General features: G+C 55.2%; 6 protein-coding genes across 6 annotated transcripts; 4 read left to right on the top strand and 2 right to left on the bottom strand.

Annotated features, from left to right (window-relative positions):
• Nucleotides 1-2,747: 2,747 nt before the first annotated feature.
• Nucleotides 2,748-4,880, bottom strand: F5144DRAFT_634680 (pyridoxal phosphate-dependent transferase). The gene is made up of 3 exons (XM_066792591.1): nucleotides 4,679-4,880; nucleotides 3,837-4,612; nucleotides 2,748-3,751 (listed from the first exon to the last, which is right to left on the bottom strand). The coding sequence occupies exons 1-3, from the start codon at nucleotides 4,742-4,744 to the stop codon at nucleotides 2,848-2,850; spliced, it is 1,746 nt and encodes a 581-aa protein (XP_066647667.1). The 5' UTR covers nucleotides 4,745-4,880; the 3' UTR covers nucleotides 2,748-2,847.
• An 806-nt stretch (nucleotides 4,881-5,686) lies between these two features.
• Nucleotides 5,687-6,207, bottom strand: F5144DRAFT_480295 (uncharacterized protein; the record flags this gene model as incomplete). The annotated part of the gene is made up of 3 exons (XM_066785222.1): nucleotides 5,687-5,834; nucleotides 5,953-6,042; nucleotides 6,146-6,207. 3 exons carry the CDS (start codon nucleotides 6,205-6,207, stop codon nucleotides 5,687-5,689), a joined length of 300 nt encoding a protein of 99 aa, XP_066647668.1.
• A 2,448-nt stretch (nucleotides 6,208-8,655) lies between these two features.
• Nucleotides 8,656-12,159, top strand: F5144DRAFT_588106 (heterokaryon incompatibility protein-domain-containing protein; the record flags this gene model as incomplete). The annotated part of the gene is made up of 4 exons (XM_066789894.1): nucleotides 8,656-9,201; nucleotides 9,398-9,402; nucleotides 9,792-12,009; nucleotides 12,040-12,159. 4 exons carry the CDS (start codon nucleotides 8,656-8,658, stop codon nucleotides 12,157-12,159), a joined length of 2,889 nt encoding a protein of 962 aa, XP_066647669.1.
• A 1,226-nt stretch (nucleotides 12,160-13,385) lies between these two features.
• Nucleotides 13,386-14,500, top strand: F5144DRAFT_4048 (uncharacterized protein). Its single transcript, XM_066784876.1, has one exon. The coding sequence runs from the start codon at nucleotides 13,531-13,533 to the stop codon at nucleotides 14,137-14,139; it is 609 nt and encodes a 202-aa protein (XP_066647670.1). The 5' UTR covers nucleotides 13,386-13,530; the 3' UTR covers nucleotides 14,140-14,500.
• A 354-nt stretch (nucleotides 14,501-14,854) lies between these two features.
• On the top strand, nucleotides 14,855-16,559 carry F5144DRAFT_596947 (kinase-like domain-containing protein; the record flags this gene model as incomplete). The annotated part of the gene is made up of 4 exons (XM_066790843.1): nucleotides 14,855-15,523; nucleotides 15,579-15,910; nucleotides 15,971-16,116; nucleotides 16,171-16,559. The coding sequence occupies 4 exons, from the start codon at nucleotides 14,855-14,857 to the stop codon at nucleotides 16,557-16,559; spliced, it is 1,536 nt and encodes a 511-aa protein (XP_066647671.1).
• An 806-nt stretch (nucleotides 16,560-17,365) lies between these two features.
• F5144DRAFT_4067 (uncharacterized protein) lies at nucleotides 17,366-18,746 on the top strand. Its single transcript, XM_066784903.1, has 5 exons — nucleotides 17,366-17,750; nucleotides 17,836-17,971; nucleotides 18,036-18,183; nucleotides 18,241-18,318; nucleotides 18,430-18,746. The coding sequence occupies exons 1-5, from the start codon at nucleotides 17,514-17,516 to the stop codon at nucleotides 18,536-18,538; spliced, it is 708 nt and encodes a 235-aa protein (XP_066647672.1). The 5' UTR covers nucleotides 17,366-17,513; the 3' UTR covers nucleotides 18,539-18,746.
• Nucleotide 18,747: the final 1 nt, after the last annotated feature.

An 18,747-nucleotide genomic window follows, 5' to 3' on the forward strand; every position in this document is an offset into this window, starting at 1 on the left:
ACATCGGCAGCCTCCCCGAGTCCATCAGCCAGTCGAGGATCCTCCTCGCAAGCCGTGCAGTCGTGGGATTGATACCGTGTAGAACTGAGTAAAAGTCCCGTCGTGTCCGAATTCCAGTTCTCTCCCATCTTCGAGTCAACGGTGGGGCCAAACACCACACTACCAGGTGTTCGGCAGTCTCTCGTCCCTCGCCACACTCGCAGACAGGCGTCAGAACCTCCGGGACTTCCCGTGTAAACAAGTAGTCCCGTAAGCCTATTGCTCCCGTCCGGATTTGAATGAGCAGTGAGCTTTTCGCCTTGCTGAGACCGTCATGCCTCCTTAGGGTTTCGTTCCGGAATAGCGTCTCCCGCTGATGGTCAAAGTCGTCCGCCGGCCTGGTGATTGCTCTGCCGTCCCGTTCCTTTAACCACCTCGCTCTCCAGGCCTCTTCTACTGCCTTGTCCGTGTCTATGGTTCCCCCCGTCCAGCGCATGATCGTGCCCGCGGCTCTCTCTACCGCCGTGGGCCCTTGAGGTCTCAAGGTTCGCGGTCGGCCCCTGTTGCCCCTCCTCGAGTTGAGTCTCTGCTGTATCTTGCGGCAGGCGGTAAGGATAACGCTCCCCGCCGTCTTTTTGCCGCCTTGGCCGTCGTCCAGATCGGGTTGTTGGAGTCGGTTTTCGAAATCTGCAAGCCGTTTGTTTAGGTATAAGTCCAACGGTGGTACCCACGTCTCTGTCTCGAGGTTACGGATGGGGGTAGACTTAAAGGCTCCCGCCACAATCCTCAGGCTCTTGTTCTGGGCCTTCCCGAGGGCCTTGGTGATGCCTTTCTTCACCGGTTCGCCTCCCACATCCGTGGGAATGTGGAACGACGATGCGCCATAGGCCAGCGCTGACCGGATGCACTTTGTGTACACTTCTCGCGCTTTGGCTAGACCCAGTCCCCACGTCGATGCCGCTAGCCTCGACAGGGCATAGCTCTGGGTCCTCAGCTTCTTCTCCACCGCCGCAAGGTGGGCTTTCCAGTTGAGCTTCCGGTCCAGCCAGACTCCCAGGAACCTGGCAGACTCCTTCGGTCTGACGGGGCTGGTGCCTCCCCCTGGGTTAGTGAGTTCCAGCTGGTTTGTCCACTGCCGTCGTCCCTTGTTGAAATGGATCAGTTCGCTCTTTTCCGGGGCAAACTTCATCCCCCGACTGTCCGCCCATCGCATGCATGTTTCCCACGCCGCCTCCAGTTGCCGGACGTTGGCCTCGGGGTTTCGACCAAACACCAGGAGGTTGGTGTCATCCGCAAACCCCGTTATAGCCAAGTGAGGGTGCTCGTCTTTTAGCTGCTTGTATAATGAGGAAATATAGAGGATGAAGAGAACAGGGGAAAGGGGTGAGCCTTGGGGGACCCCTGCCCGAATTGCCGTCGGTGCCGCCGTCTTGCCGTCGAAAAGAAGGGTGGCCTCTCGACCAGTCAACCAGTCTCTCGTCCAGAGGACCAGCCACCTCGGGTAGCCCATTTCTCGCAAAGTTGCTAGCAGTCGGGTGTGGTTGACCGTGTCAAAGGCTCCTGAAATGTCCAGTTGCAATAGGGACGCCGCACCCTTCTGTCTCCACGCCTCCTGGACCTGGGCTACTACTAGCCGGACAGCCAGCTCTGTGGAGCGGTGTGCTCTGTTCCCCATTTGTTCATCTGGTAAGAGGCCGTTGACTTCTGCAGTTTGAGTGACCTTCCTGGCGACCACTGACTCTATTACCTTCCCTAGGGTTGGCAGCAGAGCAATGGGCCTGTATCCCCCCGGGGTCTGATACACCGGCGGAGCCTTTCCTGGTTTCGGTAGTACTACAGTCTTCGCCCTCTTGAAACGGTTCGGGAACCATCCTAGCTCCAGACACCTTGTCGCCAGAAGGGCCAGCACTTCAGCTAACGGTGCTCCGCACGCCTTCAGAAGGCCCATCGGGAGCAAATCCTCGCCTGGCGCCTTCCAGGGGCTTGCTCTTCCTATCGCTTCCGTGATCTCGGTCGGCGTCACTGCTTGTACAACGTCGAAGCCCGGGTTCCAGCTGCCCAAAAAGGCTGGGTCTTCCACGTCCGTCAGGTTGGCCGGTGGGTCCGGGAAGAACCTCTCGGCCAGCGCGCTGGCCTTCTGGTCGTGCGTTTTGGCCGTTACCTGTCCGGAAGAGTCCTTAAATTCCGGCAGCCTCGGTGGTTCTGGCGGCAAAAAGCTCCGCAGCCTAGCCCATCTTTCCAAGCTCCACATCTGATCGGGCTTCTTTGCCTCGCTTGCTTCCTGTAGGCTGTTTCTCCAAGCCCTCGTCCGTGCTTCGCGCGTTGTTCTGGCAAGGTCCTTGAGCCTTTCGCTGAGCTCCTCCCAACAGTACTCTGCCCTAGTCTCCTTCGCCAACCTCTCGGCTCTCCTGGCCTCCCGGGCGGCCTGCTGCACCTCCACAGTCCACCAGGGAGAGCTGTAGCCGCAGCTCGCCTTCTTCCGTGGAGTGCTTTCCCCCGCGACCCAGGTGAGCCACTCAACCAGGCTATCGAAAGCTTTGTCAAGACCCTCGACTGTCCGGGTCCTGGCCGGTAGTCCGTCCGGTCCCGGGTCCGTGAGCCCCATGGCCTTGCATAGCAACGCTGCTTCAGCCTTCACCCTCTCTCTGTCCATCTTGTTCCAGGCCCAGCCGTCCGGCTGGGTTGGCTTCAGCCCCAGCCTCCCCTCGATCTCGAGCACCTGTGGGTAGTGGTCTGACTTTCCGCGACACTCCTGAGAAAGCATAATAGGGATCAATCAGGTTTGGGTGGGTTATCTAATTCTGACCAACCATTTAGCGTGTAATTCACCGATATTTGTCCTACACCTCCCACTCACGCCTCGGTAACTCAGAGCTTAATACCCCTACCCTCACCAACCACCACTCCCTCCGCAGCCTTCAACGCCCTGCCGACCCTCTCCTCCAACCACGCCCTATCCTCCAAACCCACGCTAATCCTCACCAAATCCTCCACCACCCCATACTCCGCCGCCCACTCCAACTCATTGTAGTGCGCCAGCAGCGTGTACGCGCAGCACAACGTGAAATTCGTCCCCAAACTCGGCCCCTTCGCCACATCCAACGCATCATAGAACGCCACGGCCTGCGCCTTCTCCCTAAACCGTATCGACACCAAAAACCCATACCTCCCCCCCTCCACCCGAAACCGATCATACAACTCCTGCGTCGGCCCCCCCAACGGGTAATACACCTCCCTCACCACCGCACTCCCCCTCAACACCCCCACCACCACCTCGGCATTCCTCCCCACCCTCTCCACCCGCCCCCCAAAATCCCGCCCATTCCCCTCCATCACCACCACATCCTCCCCAAACCACGCCCCCTCCGCCTCCTCCCTGCCCCTTTCCAACACCCCCCTCAACCGGCCATAAAAACCCGACCCCGGATTCAGCACCACCACGCCCCCCATCACATTACACCCCCCACTAAACATTTTCGTCAAACTCGAACACACCACATCAGCCACCCGCAGCGTGCGCACCGACGCGTGCGTGCCGACCGTGTCGTCGACGACGAGGGTGAAGGCGTGCTGGCGCGCGAGGTGGGAGAGCTGGGTGAGGTCGGGGGTTTGGAGCAGGGGGTTGCCGGGGAATTCGGTGAAGACCGCGTCGATGTGCGTGTGGGTGAGGAGGGTGGATAGGGCGGTCAGGGAGGGGGGGGAGTAGTGGTAGAGGGTGGGGGTGAAGTTGAGGATGCGGGAGAGGACTTTGAAGGTGTCGACGTAGAGGAAGCTGTTGTTGGTTAGTTGGTTTGGTTTCGTTTGGGGTTGTGGTTATGAGAGGGGGGGGTTGGGAGAAGGTGGGGAGGCAGACTAACCCGAATACTGCCACGCGGTATGGGGAGCCCGGGGTGGGCGGCCGGAGGGACTTGATCGCGGTGGCTAACTCGGTGATGGCGGTCATGCCGGATGAGAAGAGGAAGACGTCGGAGGGAGCGACGTGGAGGTTGTGGGAGGGTGATGACTGCCCGGTGGCGATTTGCTCCTTCAATGCGGCGCGAGCTTGGATGACGCTGAGAGACCGTTCAGCTGGTGAGAGAGATGGTTTCGATGACGCGGGGTCGGCAAGGAATGGCGCATGCTCCAGCCAGTACGTGGCGCGCCGACTGGAGATGCCATAACCGGTATGTTGCCAGAAGGACTTGGCTTCCGGGGCCAACTCCGCCGGGTATGTGACGAGGATGATGTCCTCCTCGCCAATTTGAGAAGCGGGTCGGGATTCGTCGGGCGTGGCCTCCTCTTGTACAGGCGATACCTTGCCATCCCATGCCACAGCGTAAACTCCAATGTACGGTGGTTTCGCCCCTCTCTTCTTTGCTTTGCTCCATTCCGCGAGTGTCTCGCGGCACACCTTGCCATGTCGGGCAGCGTTTAACAAAGTCGCCAATCTCTCTTCGCCCTCCCCGTGTATTCCGATATCGTTTGCAAAGGCCGTGTCTGACTGCTGCCCGGCGAGAAGGCGCATCGCCAGCTGATGCACCACGCGCGGGACGAAGAAACGTGGGTACCCCGTCTTCATCGCCTCCAACACTCGGGGCTCGCGAGATGCCCAACCGACCGTGTCGGCCCATTTCGGCAAATGCACACTGACGCCCTGGGCTTGGTTAGGAAAGTAAACGATTTCGTGGCTTTGTCGTGGCGGCCGAATGTTGAGACTCACATGCGGATCTCCTGGGGGCAGCGATATGCCCAAGGGCAAATTCTCTGGCTCTGGGATAGTCGCCATTTAATGAACTGGAAGCAGGAATACCTAGCGCACTGGATGGTCAGGGACTGCCGTTGTTGTTGATCGCACAAGCACAGATTTTCGTTGAAAGTTGGAGTTTTCTACTTTTCTTTGGTCTGCCATCGTTTAGGTAACCAGGCGTGCCACGCAAGGACAACGATGGCCTGCATTGTGGCGCACAGCTGCCCAGCTGAGAAGACTCGCTAAATTATCGTGGCACGAGCAGAAGCGTGTCTAGGATTTTGTGTTGTTGATTTGGTGAAAAGCTGGCGATGACGTCGATCATTTCCTGTTCTTTTTTTCGCCGGCAGTTCCCGAAGCGCGTCAATCGCAGTGTCTCAGGCTCGACGTGGCTTTCGCTAGCATCCGGTCGGGTTAAGTTCCAATCATCAACTTGGCGGTGTACAGGCGCGTCAGCTTGTTGTGACTTGTGAGACCGATATGAGTTGGACAAGGACGTCTTTTCCTCATCCATGTTAGCAAAAAGAGATGGCCCACAATTCAAGCTTTTCAGCTCGCGAGATCTTGCCCCTCCTCCTCCTTTCTTTCCAATGACTTGATGCAACAGATGATCGCCAAGGCCAAAAGCCCGGAACGAGGAGCGCAGTCGCTAGCGGGCTTCAGAAGTTCAGAGATGAGCGATGCCAAATGTGGGGAGAGATGGGTGTGGCGGATGCATCCTGCATCTTGCATTTGACATCAGAACTGAGAAACCTGACAACGAACCCGGACACTTCATCTCAGGTATCGTCAGCTCGACCTCTTTCAAATAACAAAGTACAGCGCACTACATCCATGAATTGCAGCTTGGGGATGTTGATAAAGCTCCAGTTATTAACCTCCTGGTCTCAAACTCCCTGGCCAGCCTGTTCTCAGCTGCGCGCCTATGTTCCATCTCAGTCCCCACTCGAGTCACCAGCAACCCGATCTTCAAAAAGACGCTCAGCAAAGCACGTAATAGGTACCGATTTCGGTTTCCGGAATACGAGGATCCTTGCAGAGGGTGATGGACTTGCACACCGCTTTTGAGAGGTTTCCACCAGTGGCTTGTGCACAATACGCATCGGTGAAGACCGTTTCCATACGGGGGCTGTACGATACGGGGGGGTAACACTGAAGACATGGGTATGATTAGTACGAAATCCGACAGCGCTCACGCCAGATCCCAAGTCAAGGAAGTGAATGTGGACGGGATGGAGAAAACGTACCCATTGGCCGGGCATTTCAACCGAACCAAAGTATAGGCACGATGCTTCGGTGATATGGCCGTTGCCGTCGTCGCAATGGCATGCCTGGGCCTGGAATGGAAAGGTTGTAGGGAAGTCACCCTTGGCGCTGTTGCGTTCAATTGTTAGACTCGACCTGTGGAATGTAAAGCATAACAAGGGGCGGGCCCTCTACTTTGCAGCAGGGGCAGCTAGTGCTGCCGGAAGGGCGAGAACAGCGGCGAAATATGGCTTCATAGTGATGGGTAGCTTGATGGGCAGAAAGAAGAGGCGCGGATGTAATTTTTGAATGGGGTCAGACTGGGATCAAACCGGCCGCTGTGGTGAGAGCAGAGTGAGGATTCCGAGGAACATGGAACACTTATATCATAGCTCATCGATGTTGTAACTATGTCATGATTACGTGCACACGTTGGCATGGAACCCGAGGTTATGCTCATAGTACATCGACTTTGTAATGATTACATATGCATTCTCTTCCTGGCATTGGCGCGCATGGTCTACTTTAGACAGTAGCGAGTGCTACCCTCGTGTTCTGCAAAGCCGTATATGACCAGTTATAAGCTTGGCGCAACCCAAGCAGTAAGAATTATCCGTGATACTCGACCAGAAACAGCTACTTTTCCTCTCCTTCCTGATTTGCTATTCCGTAAATCTTGCTTACTGGTCGGAGCTGCTGTCCGATACAGTTTATCTCGCCGCTTGGGGTGCCAGTCCCGCGAGTACCTTAATTACGAGCTGTTTGGATGTGGACGCGCTGCGCATGATGAACACTACGTCTCAATATCCGGGCCAACCAGATCATCACTATGCGGAAGTTCATGATAGTTAAATCCCAAATACCGGCGGAGGTTTGCCAGTTGCGAACTGCATACCGAACGAGGTATCCCCGCATAACGTTGGACATACAGAAAGAACTCGAGCAAGTGGCCAGAGTGACCGTCCCTGAGACATGCTCACCGGCGGATCTGTTTGGTATGGCTGTTCTAGGCGGTGATTCTAGGCGGTGATGGCTTGACGCTTGATGTGAGCCAGAGCCGGTGACTAGCACGGGTAACACGAGTTACACGACCTCGCCATTGCCCTAACCATTGAGCCAGTGGAACAGTCAACGGATAAACATGGGCCGTGTCCGGTGAGTTGCAGCAAAAAGCATCAGTCAAATAATACAACAAATGTTGGTTTAGGTTATTCCTTTATTTCATTTCCATGCAAAGTACGCTGTTACTGCTGTCCATGTGGATTGTAGCGGCCTTGGCGGCTAGCAAGACACAACTTTCTAGCTTACATCTGACTTAAGCAGGTAGCAAACAGGTTACAGCTGTAATGTAGAACATGCTGTCCCTGTATCCGGAAACGGCGGCCTTCCACGTCAGGTTCGCGTCCTCGTACGGTCCCGCCGCGCCCGCCGCACAAATAGAGCACCTCCTATCTAACGTTCCTTTCTTATACTCTCGACTTTCTCTCCGTCCCTCATCGCCTTCGTTCGGTCCCTATCTCCTTATCTCCTTTACTTTCCCCTACCCCCTTTATCCTGCAGCTTGCCAGCCTATATTACTTATACTCCGATACCTATTTCGCCAGGCCGGATACCTCGTCTTTACCCTCTTTGGCGTCCCCTAGCTACCCGCTGTTGCGCTGCCAATCGAGATATCCTCGGCCTTTTCGGTATATCTCGTATATCGCAACTTTTAGCTTAACTTTAGTTTTGGCCTCGAGCTTTCTCTCCCTTTTGGAATTACCCAATACCTAACCTGGAACACTTTAGATCCTATCTACCTAAACCCAAAAAACTACTACCCAAATGGGTTGGATCCATAACAACCTATAGGTCCATTTGGGTAACCCAAACGGCCTATAGGGCCTTCTGGGTCCAACCCATTTGGGTACCCATAGGCTATTCCCGGCCCTACTCACTTGGCCGCTTCCGAGCTCGTGGCGGCGGGGTGGGCCTTATTCAGCGCCGTACATGGTCAAATTAGGTGATGGCGTGGAAGATGGCGAGGGCACTAACCATATAACAACCCCGCTTCTCAGTGTAACGGGCTGTGCCCGAGGTGGGCCTCGGTAACCCTCGGCCAGCTCACGTACAAGCACGGTCCACCGAACCCCTGGATGAAGCTATTCCCAGTTGCCCCACAGCGCACCGAACTGTTGGAAAGTCATGGCACCGGAAACGGTCATGACACCCGGAAACGGACAGGTACCGGAAACGGATTCATGGCATCTGGCACCACAAAGATCCGGATAACCACGGGTTAACTTAAGGAGACAAAGGAGAGATTTAGGATAAAGCCACCTGCTCTCAAGAGCTCTGAGAGGAGAAAAAAAGATAGAACAAGAGATCAATTTAATCACTTCTGAATGGCTTATGAGCACCTCAAATTATTGTTGTAAGCTCTCATCATATGTGCAATAACTTTGAAATCGTGGCTGTTGGTCTTCCAACACGAACATCCTAGCAATGCGCTCGGGCCATCGCGCTCGCGATCATAAAGCAGCCCCACGAGCTGCCAGACTCTCTCATCTTTCCTTTTCTTCTTCAAGCTTAGTGTACTCGTAGAGTCGTCACCAGTTAGTTGCAATATACTCCTGGGACCGTTACACTCAGCCGGGCGGTGCCTTTGACACTCTTCAATCAACAGTTTCGAAAGGCGACGCATGAATTCCCTAGCATCTGCGGCAATGGCCTCGAAAGCAACACCGATCACCACCACCACCACCGCCGCCGCCGCCCGGCTTGGACTCGGCCCGCCGCTCAACCTCCCCCTCTCCCTCCTCCGGCATGGCTCAGGCCTGATCGGGTTCGGCCTCCTCTTCGGCTTTGCCGTTCCTTTCACACCCTACCCGCGCCTCGGCCTCACCGCACACATCCAGTTCGCGGTCGAGGGAACCATGGTGGTCGCGGCCGGCCTGCTCCTCAACGCCAGGCCCTTCAACCAGGGTTCCATCACCTCAACTGGTGGTGGTGAGCAACAAGAGCGCCCTCACGATAGCAAGCGGGTGGTCGACTGTCTCGGGCCATGGCAGCGGCGCGTCGTCTACTGGGGCGTGGTCGGCATCTGGGTGACGCTGCTGTCCGAGGCCGCCAACGCGTGGTGGGGCACCCAGTGGGTTCTCAAGATCGCGCATGAGGCTGCAGGCCTCAAAGGGGACGGTCCCGCGGAGCTGTGGATGGAGAGGGTTGTGGCGGTGGCGCACAAGCCGTTTGCCATGGTGCTGGCCGTGGTGGTAAGTTGGGCTCCTTGAGTCCTCAGCTGCATCTCCCTCCCGGGCTCCCCTGGCATTTGCTGATGCGGTGTGCTGTGTAGTGGCCCGTTGTATCTATTGCTTTGTTCGCATCGGACTAAATCCTCCCAAGAGTCTGGAAGGGATTTGATGGCGGGCCGAGTTGGAAAAGTGATTGAATGCCAATTAAACAGATTAGCTGCTGTGTGATCTTTATTTAGGTGGCATCCGTTTCAACTTCGACCCAGGTTGCTGTGCATGGCCGCGTCCTCGAATGACTGGCACGGAGTGCCCCTCGTCCCCTTGCGGCTCATACAGTCTTCCCTACTCGTTGGTCTTGATTCGTGCCGCAATCACAAAAAGTCAGCCTGATAGTGAGCCTAAGCCAAGGCAACGGGCCGCGGCCCGACTGCGCCACAACCCCCCCATCAACCCTATTCAAAAACGCGCTGTCCCGTCTCGGATCTACGAGGACTCCGTACTTGCATACTCGACGCCGTCGCCCTTCTTCGAACCTAACCTCCTCGGCAAAGCGACATGAGCTCGCCACATACACTCCCTAAAAGGCACGCTGAGGTTGAACATCTACCGAGACCCGTCAAGCGCCAAAAGCTTGACCCGAGCTCTCCCCTGTGTGAGAACTGCCAAAGCCTCGACCTTGATGCCAGTTTTGGGGATGCCTTACAGAGGTTTCGAGATGCGAGAAAAGGTAAACTCGAACGTCCAGACAATCTAGCTAAGAACACCGACGGTGTATATTTCTACGTCGACGCAGTATTCGTCCATGGCTTCAAGGACCGGCTCTCCCGAGATTCGAGCTGTCCGTTATGTACATTCTTCCGATCGATGAGGATTCGGCCGGGACAGCACCAATGTTATAAGCTTCTTGCATTTCCCAGCAGCGAGAACTGGATGTGGCGAGCCGATATCTTGAAGGAGAACCCGGTATGGGAAGACATAAAAGATACAGTCTTCATGGCTGTTCTCCCAGACCATCAGACGCTTCCACCCGTTGGCCACGAGGAGCACTGGATGGTGAAGGACATTCCCCAGACCGGGGCGATATACCGACTGCAGGCGGATGAGGAACGGAATCCAGATATCAGCGTATTAGCCCGTCCTAACGAGTTACAACCCGAGGCGAACCTTCGTCTCGCGAAGGAATGGCTTGGCGCATGCCACAAATACCATAGCAGCACTTGCGGGAAAGGGGGCAAACACGAACCCGTCGAACGAGGTTTTCGACTGATCAACTGCATGATGGATCCTCCCAAGGTGGAACCACACCCTTGGGGAACCAAGTACGCTGCTTTAAGTTATGTATGGGGAACAAGCGACGCAGACAAGAAGGAGTGGCCGAAGACTGTACTAGATGCTGTTGCAGTGACTAAGGAGATGGGAATCCAGTACATTTGGGTTGACAGGCTGTGCATCAATCAGTCTGACGACTACGAAAAGACGTACTTGATTTCAAGAATGACGACCATCTACGAAGAAGCAGAGCTCACCATAGTAGCTGCTGCAGGCTCAGGCGCTGGGCACGGTCTGCCAGGCATTCGTTCAACCCCCCGTACGCCGCAACCAAAATACACGCTCGATAGTGGAAGTAGTCTCCTATCCTCTCTCCGTGACCCCCGCTACGACATTCTTGAGTCAGACTACTGGACCCGCGGATGGACCTACCAAGAAGGTGTACTTTCCAACCGCCGGCTGGTTTTTACCCAAAATCAGATTTACTGGGAGTGTCGAAACATGGCAGCCCAGGAGAGCATGGCCATTCCCCTCTTCCACCAACCATCGGCCGATGAGAAGGACGATGACGAGGGAGTTATGGCGGACTTCATGATTACGGGTATATTCAAGGGCGACGCCTACAGCGGTGGTTTCCTGAGTGACCATGGAGGGGTTCTCATCACGGAAGACGATGACTACCGTATCGACTATGGATTCCCGCTGTACCTCGAAGCAACAACCCGTGCCCAACTGCGCGGACTCAACGAGCATATCCGCGCATACTCCAAACGCAGACTCACCCATGACTCGGACGCCCTTCCAGCTTTCATGGGCATCACAGGAATGTATAAACGCTCATCGGAGCTGCATCTCCTCTACGGCCTCCCACTTTGGCTGGGGAAGATAGCCGGAGTTCACTGCGGTGCGCAAATCACGTTCGCGCTTACCGTCAGCGCATGGTATCACCGCAGTGGAGAACACAAGACCTTCGTCTCGGAGTCCTGCCGCCGGAGGACGCACCTGCCGTCATGGTCATGGGCCGGGTGGACGGGTGCGGCCGTGTCCTGGCGCTCGCTGCCGAGCAATGAGCATTGTGCCCAAATGGCGGACTTCATCGAGCTTCCCACGCAGCAGCATGATAGAGAGCTAAATCGACTGCTCTGGGCTGCAGACACATTTCTGTACTCCCCGGGCCAGCGCGGAGACGCTATCAGACTCCGAGATATCGTCTCCGCCGATCGCCTGGACCAGGATAAGCGGTCCTTGATTGGCCTTCATCACCCATTAGTTCTCAAATACTTCACCCGCAAGGAAACGAAAAAGGAGTGGAGATGGGCTCGCATTGCTGGCAGGGAAGGGCGAGATCAACAACAGGCAGAGAGTTTCAACTGGGACCACAAATGGTACCGCATCGGCGGACGACTGTGTTGCGTCTGTTTGAGTGTCAAGATGAGCGAGGAGGAGTGGTCAGCGAAACACATGAGCGGGGAGCTCATCAGCGTGCTGATGTTTGCTTGTCGGTATTTAGCGGAGGAGCATTTGGGTCACGGAGGTGCGAGATTCCTCACGTTGCGTCGAGTAGAGGGAGCCGAAGAGGAGACTTGGGAGAGAATCGGGACGCTGTTTCTCACTATTCCAAAGGTGTCGTTGGATAAGTGCTCGAATAATCAGGATTTCTTGAAGGAGATCCCAGTGAAGAAATGGCAGGGGATAGTTGTTATTCGGTGAGCAGTGGCATGGGGGGTATCTTACGCTAGGATCGTCGCGGGGAGACTATCTAGACGTCAAGAGGTACATGGCCTGCCGTTCTATGTTTAATTGGGTACCTAGTTACCAGACCCATATTCCTGTTGAACCCCTTTTTGTGATGCGTGGGCGTCTGTTTTCTCGTCCTCAAAGGTAGGGGTATAAAATGGAAGGGCTGGGCATTGCGTCAAGAAACGGCGGCAATCTATCGTGTAGTTTGAGTGGCAATGGAGATAAAGACAACGCCTACCTATGTATTGGCGGGTAAGATAGACGTCGCAAGAGAGTTGTCTCAAGACAGACGTCGTCCCTTTCTGTCTCGCTCCATGTGTCCCTTATCCATTTCCAGTTAGTGTGTTTTCACCCGATGGGTTTTGCCGCCAAGCCCCAGGCTTGGCTTGAACGGCTGATCCTCGGATGGCGGCCCGTTACAAAAATAAACCCCAGGAGCATCAATTGGCAGGCAGTTTCGAGCCGTAACGAAGCGTCTGAAGAGCTGATGAGCCCCACCCGGAAACACAGTCTTCCTTCACGCATCGTCACCTCGTGTCTTCTTCGTCCCAGTATTCCTCCCGGGTGAGGAAAACGTGTGCCCGCTCTCGTCAAACTCCTCGGCGCCAACGTGAAAGTGTGAGGAGGCTCGGTGGCTTGATGGCGGCATAGAAATACTGTACTGTGTAAAAAAGGAGCAGTTTTTGCTCTTCCCGCACGTGCGCCCTGACTCGGGTCAGCCCTGCAACGGCCTCGCCGCCTTGAAGCGCATATCGAGATTGCGACACAAGTTCCGTGATTGTGGTTTGCCCAAAATGCGATGGGGATTCTGCTGTTCCAGAACCAGGGATCCCAGGAAATTCATGCAAGTGGCTGCGGCTGAGAGGTTGTGACTGCGCATCCATGCCCAAGCGAGCCAAGGCAGGCACAGTAAAATTGGCATCGGGCTGTGCAACCAATCAATCCTCCAGACGAAGCCCCATGTAGGTGTCTCGGACGAAAGTTAAGGACGACAAAAGTAAGCCAGCAGTCACAAATCTTCGCAGTGCAAACCCCAGACAGGACCATCTAAGCTTATTTTGGGGAATCCTACGATGATCCAAAGATGAAGTTTGAAGTGGGGGCTGTGCTGTGACGGTGCTTCGGGCAGGCGCGATAATTTAAAGTTTCTATCACATCCTCACCCCTCAACACCGAAAGTGTTCCTTTTCTTGGTTTGTGTCCTGTTGTTCTTGCCCAGGCCATTTCCCTTTTCGACCCAACGAAAACCCGACACTTCACTTTGTCGTCCATTCACTTCCAGTCCAAGTTCCTTGCCATTCTTCCAACCAAACTCCCGTCTTTTCACCACCCAACAACAAAATGTCCTACGAAATGAACCACGGCCAAAACATGGCCTACCCCTACCCGCCTCCCACCACCACCACCGTCGCGATGCCGCCCAAGAGCCGCTTCTCCAAGTGGTGGCCCATCTCCTTCTTCATCGCCGCCATCCTCTTCTTCATCATCGGCGGCGGCCTCGTCGGCGGGTGGACGGCCTCCTGCTCCAGCCGCAGCAGCTACTCCAGCTACTACTCGTCCTCCTCCTACTCCTCCAGCTGCCTCTCCAACGGCATGTGGTACGGCGCGGTAGCCTGCTTCGCCATCGGCGGCATCTGCAAGTTCGTCGCCTGGATCCTGTTCATCGTGTGGTGCGTCAAGCGCAGCTCGCGCCAGTCCACCTCGGTGTCGTACACCTACCAGCCCCTCACCTACGCCGGCGCCCCGCCCGTCGCCCCCACCGCCGCCCCCATGCCCGCCGCCTACCAGAATCAGCAGCAGGGCTTCCAGAACGCGCCCCCATACCAGCCTGCTCGCTCGCCGGCCCCGACGCATCCCAAGGAGCAGCCTATGGGCGCGACGAAATATTGTGGCCAGTGTGGTGCGGGGGTTACGACGCCGTACTGCCCGAACTGCGGCATCTCGGTGTAAAGGGAGGATGGGGGTTGGGGTGTTGTGAGAGGGTTGTCGTTGTTGGTTTGTTGGGATTAGAATGCGTTGGGATGATGGGCAGCATCATGGAGACGCGACCAGGACGCGGCGGGTGTGAGCGGGTTTTGGCTTCATTTGCTTGGTCTGTTTTTGAGATTGGGACATGCGCATTTGCTTCAATGATACACCTCAGTTAGTTTGGTTGGTTGGTTGGTTGGCTGGTTGGGGGCGCTTGGGTTCATAATACAGGTGGCTTTCCAACTTGGGCTTGATATGAACCATGTCTGTTCTGGCTTTCTTCATTATTTGGCGTTCGTGATTTGCTGAGCGGCTTCTGATCCGGTCAAAGCCCAACGACCTAGATTACCGGTATGAGCCCCTCCGGTGGCCGCGTGACGGGTGCGGCTCGTCACCGGTTTGGCAGTTCACATGGGGGCTCCGCCTGATTCCGTGGGTGAGATGACAGGGTTTAACGGGTGGGCGACCCGATCGTACCTACATAACTAAACTGCGAGGAAGCACCCCTTAAGCACATCCCGACCGATGGCAACCTTTCGAAGCTCATATCAATAAAAGCCCTTGTTGGTACCGGAACTAGGGTAGAAACCTGAGTACCCATACCACCAAGTAGGCACTACCGCAACTTGCCAAACTCAACCGGTGCACGAATTCGGGCTGACAAGCAAAAAGCGATATCTCTGGCACCTCTTTAGCAATGGATCTAGCTAAAGATGAGGCTATCTTCCAGCACTCGAAACAACAGTTCGACACAGAGGTACGCAGATTTACCAGGACCACGCCTGATGGCCGTTCCTCTATCTTGACCAACAACGTCGTGGCATACCTCGAGGCTCAATCAATCATTTGCCCCGATCGCACCAACCTCGATGTCCTGTACTCCATGCCAGTCGCCGCTGATCGAATAAAGAGCTTGTCTAAGCGCCATTTCTACCGCGTCTTTTGCATTCTCCTCCAGCTCGGTGCGCCCAACCTCCTTCCTCTTTGCTGCGACGGCGGCATCGTCGACGCCAACCTTCCTGTTTCAAAACACGCCCTCAAGCGATGCTCTGGAAAGGCGGGTGCGTCCGAGCGTGAGGACGAGAAGGCAGCCATCTATTCGGCGAGGTTTTATGAGGAGCAGTACCGGTGGTTATCTCCCCTCCTGGATTTCGGATTCAAGAGATCACTTTCTATGGATGAAGTACTCCCCCTACATCGAATGGAAAGGATCAACCCCTTTCGCGAGAACGTGCACCCGCTAGACCCCGACAAGCCCACGCTATGGAAAATACAGCTTCCGGAGGAATTTGTTTGCGAAACCGTTCGGGGGCAAATACCCCACGCTAAAGTAATGCTCTCGTCACCTTCCGGTGGGACCGAGCCGGTACGTGTATTTCCCTCATCTCGTCCTCGAGGGCTTATGTTAACGTAGCTCCTAGGCCTTTGAATTTGCGCCCAAGCAGTTTCCCGCAGAAGGTTACGAGGGATTCAGGCAGGAGGCCCGGATTCTGGGCATCATCGGAAATTCCAAAGGATTCGTGCGGTACATCGGGAGATTCGACGCCCCCAGCACCCTGGCGGATGGACGGCCCACCAAGTCTTGGAACATTCTGCTAGAACTCGGGCAGTACGACCTCGACACAGTACTACACACGCATCAACCCCCTCAGACTTCGGCCGGGATTCTGAGGTTCTGGGAATCAATATTGCCGATATCCAGCGGATTAGTGGCGTTTCACAACGCCGAAAAGGAGGGCGTATCATACCTAGGGTTGGTCTTCAACGTTCTCTTTGTCACAGGGCCAGTTCCTCCCTCGACTGACAGATATAGCTGGCATGGTGATGTCAAACCAGAAAATATCGTATCGGTGCATGGCTCCTTCAAACTTGTCGACCCGGGAGAATCCATCATGCTCCGGGCAGCTGATCTAACCGGCCCCCATCAAGTGACCCTCGGAGGAAGAACGATAACCTATGGTACTCGTAGATCCCTGCTGATATGCGGCTAACAAAAAGCTGATGTTTGAACAGGGTGTCCCGAATTGGGGGATTTACAGAGCATATCATCACCCGTCACCCAAGCCTGCGATGTCTGGTCTTTGGGTTGTGTGCTCTCTGTTGCGGCGACCTTTGTCATCCGTGGTTCCCAAGGGAACTCCGAATATACCAATGTGCGAACCGCGGCCGCAAAGCGCCACACGGGGTTTGCGGCCGACATCTTCCATGACGGAACCCGAATCCTCTCGGAAGTCGCTGAGTGGCACCGCGATTTGCGAAAGAGAACCGCCTCGGCGGATATTTGGACGGGGCCTATCCTTACATTTATCGATACATACATGCTTGTACCCGCCGAGCAACGTGTCTCGGCAAGGGAAGTGGCGGACGGGTTGACAGATATTCTATCGCGTCGCAATATATAGGGGGGTTACTAGATGAACACCCAGACTTTTGATCCTTAACCAGACATGTGACGCACGTCCCCGCACCTAGTAGTTGAACCAGTAATTGAAGAGAAGTGGACAAGTATGCAAAGCTGAGATGATAAAAAGGGCATGTCGATTGCCGTTAGGGTGAGGAGGTCCATGGAGGCCCAGCCCGGAGAAGCGTCTGTAACGCCGCCGTCTTTGGGTCGAGAGGGTCGACTCTATTGATGATGCGGCATACGAGAGGTTCCCGCTCCGTCGTGTAGCCGCTCTCCAAGCAAAAGTCCCGGGCCTTCCGACCTACGGTCTGCTAGGCGTCCGTGAGGGCGTCTGAGCCGTGGAGGGCGGGTAGAGGAGTATGAAGGCAGTGATGAGGTACCTCCAACTTCGGATGAGGAACAGATCGTGGTGTTTCGATGGGGGGGTAGGATATACAAGGAATCTGCCGTGGAGTAGATTGGGGAAAAAAAAAGGGACTTGGTTGGTCGGTGAGGACTGGGGGCCGGATGCCGAAACTATCAAGGCTTAGCTTTTTAAGGATCTTGTGGGTGGAGATGGGGAGAATATAGAGTGGAAAGGGGCTGGGTTTCTGGAAAGGAGGAAGTAGGATTTGAGTATCTAAATCTGATGAGAAGGCTCTTATGAAAGGAGCCATTTGTCAGCCGGCGGGCAAGCCGGTCATGGTCGGTCGAGCTCGACGATGTTGACTTTGTTGAACCGGCGGGGGTTGTTGTGGGGGCATTGACGACATGGTGCCCTCGTCGCCCGAGCTGCCGACGCAGTTAGCTCGCCTCCCCGGTATCCTAACGCTAAAAGTGCACCACATTTCGGGCCAGAAGCTGCTCGGGCAGCCTCACGGCACAGCATGACATCCCGTTAGAGGGGTGCAGACTGCAGGGCAAGCAGGCACCGACCTCAGTCCACCCACCACAAGGGAATGGGGGCGCAGACATGAACTTCAACCCCGCTCTAACCCCGCTCTGTAACTCCCGTTGCTGCATGCACTCTCGCTGCCGGCTCAATTGTATTCCGAACTCCAGCCCATCGAGTCTTTACGAGGACCATTCTCTGCAGCCTTCCCAGGCTCCGGGTACTCATAAAATCGTCACCATGGCAGACAAGACGATGGTAGTCCGTGGTCGAGGTGGAGCGGGGAAGAAGACGGCGGTGGGCAGCTTGCTGTACAAGGTGAGGCTTTGAGCCGTAGTGTTGACATCTCCGGTTTTCCTAGCCTTAGTCGAACGGTTACATGTATTGATTCGGTATCTATCAGTGCGGGCTTGACCTTAGCCTTCTGGAACAGTTAGAATCCAGGACCAACCGCCAATATCGCGACGTCGCTGGGTACTTTAACCAAAATGGAATCGTCAAGTCGTTTTATGCTCCATCGGCCAAGATCATTGTTGATGGTGAGGACTATGTCCATCGTAACAGGCGAGGTCCATTGTTAATTATCTCACCTTGATGTTGCAGATAACACCTCGGAGCCAGATATTGTCCTATGGCTCGTGGATGTCTCCAGCCCAGATCGGGGCGCAGCATCAAGCGCCGACTTGGCGTCCCTCATCTCCAGCGGGGCACTGAAGCCAAAGGAGAAGTTGCTGATCTTGCTTAACAAGATGTACTTCACCTCTATGCGATCGTAGATGCAGTCTTAAAGCTGACCATGACATTGTAGGGATCTAGTTGACTGGTCTGAACAGGCATTTGTGGAGGCGGCAATATCGTTCAAAGACATCAAGCCCGATTCGACGACGTGAGTCTTCTCTGCTGGGTTCGATCTCTGCTACGGCTGGAGGCATAATCTAATCCCGGACCAGAACCGACATCATTCCTGCCTCAATTCTAACTGGCGACAATGTCCTAGAGCCACCCCAAATTCCTTGGTTGGGTGTGAAGTCGATGAAAACCATAGCGCAAGCGCTTGGATAGGGGTTGGGTCTTACGGGCTTTTCCATCTCTCGAGTCGGCTTTAGCGTGTCTCCTCTTTGGCGAGGGGCGATATAAAAAAGCATGGGGTGTTTAACTGTTGGAGTAACCTGTGGGCACACACCTTTAACTTCGGTCCGGGCCGGCCCCCGGCACTTTTATCACCACAACACCTCTGACATCTGACAAAATAGTACATAATGTGCACACTATGCACACTGGCTCAGAAGCGGTGCCTGAGATATGCTTTATTCTT

This window comes from Chaetomium tenue, assembly GCF_020726465.1.
Source record: "Chaetomium tenue strain MPI-SDFR-AT-0079 chromosome Unknown F5144scaffold_1, whole genome shotgun sequence".
Taxonomy (NCBI): Eukaryota; Fungi; Ascomycota; class Sordariomycetes; order Sordariales; family Chaetomiaceae; genus Chaetomium; species Chaetomium tenue.